This window comes from Drosophila mauritiana, chromosome X (assembly GCF_004382145.1).
Source record: "Drosophila mauritiana strain mau12 chromosome X, ASM438214v1, whole genome shotgun sequence".
Taxonomy (NCBI): domain Eukaryota; kingdom Metazoa; phylum Arthropoda; class Insecta; order Diptera; family Drosophilidae; genus Drosophila; species Drosophila mauritiana.
Genome location: NC_046672.1, coordinates 19,108,684 through 19,116,363, shown reverse-complemented (window position 1 = coordinate 19,116,363; position 7,680 = coordinate 19,108,684). Strand labels below are relative to the sequence as shown.

Genomic DNA, 7,680 nt, shown 5'->3' with positions numbered 1-7,680 from the left:
GGTCTGGAGACTCTTATCAGCGTAGGAGTCGGGCCAACTTGTTCTCGATGGAGGGCGATGATAATGGCCCAAATGATGCTCGAACATCGTTTTGTTATTCGCAAATGTACCATTACAATTACAACACGGAATTTGGAATTCGGGGGCGTGGTAGTCGAACACCCACCCACACGGTTTCGTATCTCTAGACTTGCGGAAATGCTCGAAAATCACGACGGGGGCCGGCACCACGGGGAAATTTGAAAACTGTGTGCGAGTGTCCGGGCTAATCTTATCGGGAAAGCCATATTATGAACCTTCGTCATAAGAAGCTTAGCTTGGCCATAAAGACCCGAGGTGCGATAAGCGGGTAATCGAGGAGGCTGCTACTGGTAGCGCCGACTTATACGATGGGATTGATATACGCACACGGACGGATGCCTCAGACGTCTGGGTGACGACCGAGCACCGACTCCAGTCGCGCCCAGCATACCAGATGAAGAAGTCGAAATCCTACACACTGGAGGCCCCCGATGGCGGCTGGGGAATCCTCGTCTGCATTGGCATGGCCCTGCCCTTCGTAAGTGCTAACACAGGGAACTCAATTGGCTAAAAAAGCATAGTCAGTCGTCAGTTATTTTTAAGTGAACGGAAAATAGTTAAAAGTTCAGTTTTTTTTCGTTTTTGAGAAGTTCTAGGTACTAGGTTAAATGATGGTCAAAGCATTTGACGCAATAGTTATACAGACACAAAATCTCTAGAGATTTAATGACATAAAGAAGCCAAGTAGCATAAATTCAACCGATTACTTACAGACGAGCGCGCTTGCGGCTTTGCCATCGTTTGGCCTGGTCTTTGGCGAGTTCCTGAAGAGCATCGGAGCGGAGACGAGTGCCATGGCCATCATAACGAGTGCCTTCTTCTCCTCGATGAGCTTCGCCGGCCTGTTCTCCGGCTCCCTGTTCCAGCGCTTTGGGATGCGGCAGGTGGGCGTCACTGGCGGCATCTTGTACTTCCTGGGCACTGGTATGCAGTTGTTCGCCACATCCACGCTGCACCTGCTCATGGCCTTTAGCGTGGTGCAGGGATTCGCCTTCGGGCTGATGGTGCCCACCTGCTACACGACATTCAACCATTATTTCGTCAAGAACCGGGTGATGTGGATGAGCTTTGCCCAGACTCTGATTGGCTTGGGCTCCATGCTGTATCCGATTGTCATGCAGAAGTTGATGTCATGGTACGGCTTCCGGGGCTGCCTGCTCATCCTCACGGGACTGAATGCCCATGCGGTGTTCGGGATGCTGGTCATGCACCCAGTGGAGTGGCACATGCGTCGCGTGCCCATCCAGCCCGAGGAGCAGGAGGAACTCAAGGAGCTGAGCCCAACGGTGGTGGTTAGAGTGCAGCCGGAAACACCGCTCAAGGCTCCCAGAGAGGAGCCCACCTTCCATACCGCTGATCCAGGAGCGCGCAAGCTCTCCCACGCCGACGAGCACATGCTGAAGGTTCTCTCCAGTCGGGCCTCGAGCATCACCAGCCTGGGCAATTGGTCCGGACCCGTGGTGGTCAGTGACGCCTCGCCCCAGATGATGCACAGCCTGCAGGCCTCTCGGCGTCCGAGCACGATAGCTGGTGCACCAGGTGCAGTAGCTCCAGTCCACGCTACCAAGAAGAGCTGGGTGCGCACCATCGTCGACTTCCTCGACCTCACGCTGCTGAAGAAGCCCATCTACGTCAACATCGTGCTGGGCATCACCTTCGCCCTCTACTCCGACATCACCTTCTTCACCATGCAGCCGGTCTACCTGTTTGAGCTGGGATACAACAGGGTGAGTCATTACCACAATATCCACAGTGTAGGGCTGGAGCAGTAGGCTTACCATTATTTACACTAATCTTGGTATCTCGATTCAAATGGAAAGTTAGCTGAAAGAAAATGTTTGTAGATATGGTGGGTTGATTGGAAAATTACACAACAAGATAAAATACATACCATATTTATGTATAATTTACATACATTTTCGCAATCTTTCCAATACATACATATGCATGTACTTATAACTTTTTGTATCCCTAATCTTGATAACCTTATTCAAAATTTGTTTGAGAAACTAGTTCAAACTGAATTGAAATTATATCACGTGGTTAAGATCGTATTTCTAAAGTCACCTTGAACAATCCCGAAAGCAGTCGACTTGCTGCTTGCCAAGCAGTTTACCACTTGGCAAACAATATCTACGATGCTTGCATATAATCAAAGCTCGCAAAAGAAGAGGTATCTAATAGTCGCGAAACCCGACACCCGTTGCAGATTTTATTGAATTTTTGTCCTTTTCCCGCCTTCGAAATTTTTTAGATAGAAACATACATATATGTATATGGTATGTATGTATCTGTATCTATGTACATATGTATTTACAGGCGCATGTATGAATGAATTAAATAGAAATGTAAACTTTTTTGAATGAATATTCTACTGTATTGCATATTTCCTAACAAGTAAATTGACATTACATAACATATACATATGCACATACATACAAACATAATAGACGTTATTAAAAGCAGCCCATTTAATTAGTAACATTATAACGGCGCTTTTGAAGGAGCGCCAAAAGTGATTTTGTAAAAACTATATACCTAGTTATGTACATACATATGTACACTTACTCGTATAATCACTTGTCCTTGTACATATGTAAATGCATGCACACATATATAAGTAGTTGTGAATTATATACAAATAGATTTCTTTTAAGTACACAAAATGCCAAAATCCACTCGCGAAAACGCAGTTTCAATAATAATCAATAGCTTTTAACGAAAACCAAACAATATTAATGTCATCTTAACACTTTGAACAGTTACATAAGCAAGTGGTAAATCTTTAATCGTTAACAAAAATTAAGTTAAATGCGATTTATAAGCTGCTTGAAACATCACAAAACGACCGCAAGAAAGGCAGAAACGAACGCGACGCCATTTTGAATTATTCGAATTCACTTTGGCCGCTTTCGCCGTTACAAAATGGCTAGAGATGGGCCTTCTACGATAATGTGGGGTAATCGGAAACAGCATTTCACCGATTTAAAGATATTAAAAACGGTCTAAAAAGAAACATAAAAAAGTGGTTTTCCCAGTCTGAATATTGCGATAACCAAGTTATTTCCGGATCTTTCAGTGGCTTCTACACCCCATAAATAATATTGTTTATTTTTTAGCCCGACACGGCCACCATTATCGCCATTGGAGCGGCCGCAGACTTGGCATCTCGTATTTTCCTGGCCATCACCGCCGTGTGCATCCAAGTTCCGTCGAGATACATTTATTTGGCCGGTGCCGTCCTCACGGTCTTTGCGAGATTCGGTAGGCAAACCCTTCCTTGGGCTCCAAGAACTCCTTCCCTCCCACTAATCTCACCCATTTTCCAACAGCCTTCAACGGAATCACGGAGTTTGTGGGCATGGCCTGCATCACGGCGGTCATTGGATTTCTGCGCACCTGGCTCCACGTTCCACTGCCTCTGGTCTTTGCCGACTACTTGCCCAAGGAAAGGTAGGTTCTTAGCATTTATCACATAATTATAAACTATTCCACATGTATTTCCATCTCCTTTAGGTTCGCCACTGGCTATGGCTTGTTCATGTTCATCCAAGGCAATGCCATGTTCCTCATCGGTCCCATTGTTGGGTTTATTCGGGACAAGACCAAGGACTACATTTTCGTCTTTCACATCCTGAACGGCTTCATGATCCTGTGCGCCGCTCCTTGGGTCCTCGAAGTGCTGATCGTCAAGTTTCGGAGGCGCAACAAAATCGAACGCAACAACGTTGATCACGAGGATGTTGATAACCAGGAACGTAGTGCAATGGTCCATTGAAAAGATTCCTCCCTCCCCTTTTTTTTTTAACAAAACATATCGTGAATTGTTGAGGTAATTGATGTAAAATTACCAAAAGTATTAAACAAATAAAGACAAAAACATGTTTTTAGCTGAGAAATTAAAGTGTAAAATGTAGCATTCGGGATATAAAAAAATGGTTGTTCTTAAAATGGAAATTTTATAATAAAACATATATAAATGGGTTATATTAGTTTTAAAATAATAAAGTGATGTAGAAATTTTCAGAAAAGGAATGAACATAAATTCAAAAATCACAGTTATACTTAACGGTAATGTCACAGCTTTTGGTATTTACAAATGTAGAAGTCGGCAAATTTGATACCACCATTTGGTATTTGCCGCTGTCCACGCGGCGGTCACACTAACGGGGCCAAGAAACTGAATTTTAGTAAATAACATAGAATAGGATAGTTAAACAGGTGACAATGCTGCAGCAAATCAAGATGCTGGTGCTGGGCATCATCACGCTGTGCCGGCGTGCCTTGTGCTGCTTCTCCAGGCGCCGCAAGCTCAGCCACAGCGGCTCCGCCTCCGGAGCCGCCGACCAACTGCAGGCGGTCAACGTGATCGTGGAGCGGGGCGACTTCTCCGCCACCGGCGCCTCCTCCGCTGGCCAGGCCGGCGGTGGCAGGGCGGCGGGTGCGCGCGAGCGGGACTGGAACTCCTGGGACGACAGTCCGCGCACCGTGGAGGAGCACATCGAGCAGTACCGCCAGCGTATGGCCCAGCCACCCACGCCGCCCAAGGAGGAACCCGAACCGGACTTCTTCAGTGTGAGTTGGCACCTGGGCAATGGGCGCGGATTACGCGGATTGCGCCGCTTGCCCGGCCCATAGTCATAGCCCAATTGTAGGGATATTGTGGGCTATGTTGGGGCTAAATGGGGACATCCCCACCTGTACACGTATCTAGGTGACTTCGGCGTGATTACCCTTTACCCTATCATCAGCACATGTTTGTATGTGGGCCATAATCACGCCATAAAGATTAACAGCCATAGAAAACGACAGGTATAAAAATCTAGAAAGAAATGATTTTCGAAACTATTCCCAAACATTTCTTTCAATTTTTGCCTAATTTCTAGTTGTGTTTTATCTAAATATTTGAAAATATTGGTCTTAATGTGTTAGCTCAACAATTAATAGTGGAATATTTAAGATATTTACTTAAAAAATATGAATATTTAGCTTATTACTGTGATAATTTGTAAATATTTGAATTGTTTTTCAAAAATTACAAAAATATGATTATTTTTATGATTTTACAAAATTTTAACCAGGAATAATTAAAGAGTGTACTTGAACCCATTATTTGTTGATATATAATATGATCTTAAAAGCTTTAAAATATAAAAACCTTACATAGTTAACTAAAAAGTGAGTGCTTACAACGTTGAATAATATTTGTTAATACACAGCTGTTTGAGTTTGCTAATTGTTCATATTGAGGTATCTGTTTTATGAACAAAAACTCCGTATTTCTACGCAACAGGCGTTGATTTAAATAAAAAAAATAGAGCACCATGAAGCTAAAGAACTGACTTAATACCTACAAGAGTAAAAAACAAACAAGCAAATAACAAAAATTGTAAATATACCTACAATACGATCATCTATGATATTCCATATATATATATATTCTATATATGACTATATATACTTCCTTTAACAAATGGGAAATCCAGTAAAATTCGAAACCCCTAAGTATTTAAGATTATCTGTGGCTAAAATGTAACCTTCTTTTAGGAGCTGACGCCCACCATCAAGCCGCAGATGAAGTTCTACCTGGAGGATCCATCCGCGAGTGCGGCGACCAGCCAACAAAGTGACTTTTCAAGACTGCAGGCCCAGGATTTGGTGCCCATTAGCATAAATGTGAGCCAGTGATAGCCCGAATGGAATGCATGAAACGAACTAATGTGTCTTACTCGGCAGGCCGATCTCGAGGACTGGGTGGATGATAATGCCGGCGGATGGGAGGAGCTGGACACCTCCCAGACCAAGCAGATTCTGCGAGAGAAGCGTCGCGAGTTGCGCCATCAGCGACAGCCGCCCGTCCGCCCGGCCCCGCCCACCGTGGGCGCTCAGCGGCTGACCGCCGGACAGCGAGCGGCGTAGTTGTCGCTGCTCCAGCCCCTAGCCAACCTCACCAGCCTCACCCACTCTGACCATTCCACAACCGACCACCTGCATTTTGTTTCCCCTTTCTTTTGTTCGATTTAGTTGATTGGCCACACGAAATAAATCTTGCCTTTCACTCGCACTTCCCTCCTCGCCGATTAGTTGGGCCACACTTCCTGATGGCTCTGCGGTTTGGACGCGCTCCATTGGGCCCGCTTCCATCTGCAGTGAAGTGGAGTGGCGTGGAGTCGAGTCAGGCCAAGTGTCGAGTCCATAAAAGCAACGGCAGGCGACGGAAGTCGCAGATTTCTGTGCGATGCTGCTGCCGGAGCTGCTGCTACTCGGCTTGGCCGTCTCCCTGGCGGACAGCTACGACCGAAGCGTCAACTACTGGGAGGCCTTTGCGCCGGGCAAGCTGCTCCAGCGCCTGGACGCTCTCACCGTCACGGATGTGGACCAATCGAAGGTGGTAAAGCTGCCGCAGCTGATGCAGCCCATCCTGCCAGCCAACAACCAAGCGCAGGCCAAGGTGGACGAGGACGTGGACCTGGATGTCGAGACGGATGCAGAGGCGGCGGCCGTAGACGATGTGGACAGCCTCAGTGCGGAGACCAGCCACGAGGGATACTCCGGCGAGGACAACTACGAGCGCAACTACGAGCAGTTCGTCAAGGAGTACTTCGATCGGGCTGCCGGCGACGATGACCACGACGACGGCGAAGGCCTGGAGGAGGAGGAGGAGGAGGAGACCCAGGCGGAGGCCACCAATGTCAGGGATCAGCGCTGCCGGCAGGTCAAGCGGAAGGATGGCCAGCTGTGCGAGATCTGTCGCCAGTTGAAGAACAACGAGGTGTCCGAAACGTGCAGCTACTCGCACGACGACCAGCCGCAGCAGTACGCCTATGGCAGCGGCAGCCAGTACAAGCGTTACCGCGACGATCCCGCACAGAAGACGGACCAGGAGCAGGCCGAGCCGGTGGCCCCCAGCAGCCTGTGCGTGCGCCGCCAGCAGAAGAACAGCGTCTGCTACGAGTGCAAGGACAGCAAGGGCCAGAAGATCGAACGCTGCTACGATGTGCAGGCCCGCAAGGCCAAGACCCGAAAGACAAAGGCCTCCTCCAGCCGTCATCCGTCCAGCTCCGCCCACAAACGTAAGCCGCGCTCCCAGCAGTCGCAGCAGTCGGAGCAGGAGCAGCGCATCTACAAGCGCACCATTAGCTACAGCTATGCCCAGGGCACGGATCAGCAGGGCCAGGGGCAGGAGCAGCCGCCCGGCGGGAGAACGGAGCTGCCAGTGCCCCGCCAGCGGCGCCGGCGGCTGGTGAAGATTACGCGTCGGCGCGGACCGGCTAAAGTGCAATAATAATCGTGTTTTCCTTCGCATGACTCAATGTATAACCCACTCATTAGCTTAGATTGATTACCACACGTTTTTTTTTGTTACAATAAACCATTCTGTAAGAACACATTGCATACTTGTGGGCTAATCAGCTAGAAGAGATCATCAAGATTAGCTAGGAAAAGGTTTTATCCCAAAAAAAGAAGTTCTGAAGTTCCGAAATATGATGCACTCATGTGGATTTTTATAAAATTCGAATATTAGCAAGGGTATTTCGAAATATTTGCTTGCTTTTGAGTTTGTTTTGTTTTTTCATTATAAAATTTGATATGAAGTGT

General features: G+C 47.2%; 3 protein-coding genes across 3 annotated transcripts; all 3 read left to right on the top strand.

Annotated features, from left to right (window-relative positions):
* The first annotated feature begins 447 nt into the window (after positions 1–447).
* On the top strand, positions 448–3,974 carry LOC117148527 (monocarboxylate transporter 7). The gene is made up of 5 exons (XM_033315940.1): positions 448–559; positions 795–1,808; positions 3,201–3,345; positions 3,414–3,534; positions 3,598–3,974. The coding sequence occupies exons 1-5, from the start codon at positions 476–478 to the stop codon at positions 3,857–3,859; spliced, it is 1,626 nt and encodes a 541-aa protein (XP_033171831.1). The 5' UTR covers positions 448–475; the 3' UTR covers positions 3,860–3,974.
* A 247-nt stretch (positions 3,975–4,221) lies between these two features.
* On the top strand, positions 4,222–6,145 carry LOC117148939 (receptor-binding cancer antigen expressed on SiSo cells). Its single transcript, XM_033316665.1, has 3 exons — positions 4,222–4,656; positions 5,629–5,757; positions 5,818–6,145. The coding sequence occupies exons 1-3, from the start codon at positions 4,309–4,311 to the stop codon at positions 5,998–6,000; spliced, it is 660 nt and encodes a 219-aa protein (XP_033172556.1). The 5' UTR covers positions 4,222–4,308; the 3' UTR covers positions 6,001–6,145.
* A 94-nt stretch (positions 6,146–6,239) lies between these two features.
* On the top strand, positions 6,240–7,469 carry LOC117148938 (probable serine/threonine-protein kinase fhkB). Its single transcript, XM_033316664.1, has one exon. It carries the CDS (start codon positions 6,320–6,322, stop codon positions 7,364–7,366), a length of 1,047 nt encoding a protein of 348 aa, XP_033172555.1. The 5' UTR covers positions 6,240–6,319; the 3' UTR covers positions 7,367–7,469.
* The last annotated feature ends 211 nt before the right edge of the window (positions 7,470–7,680 follow it).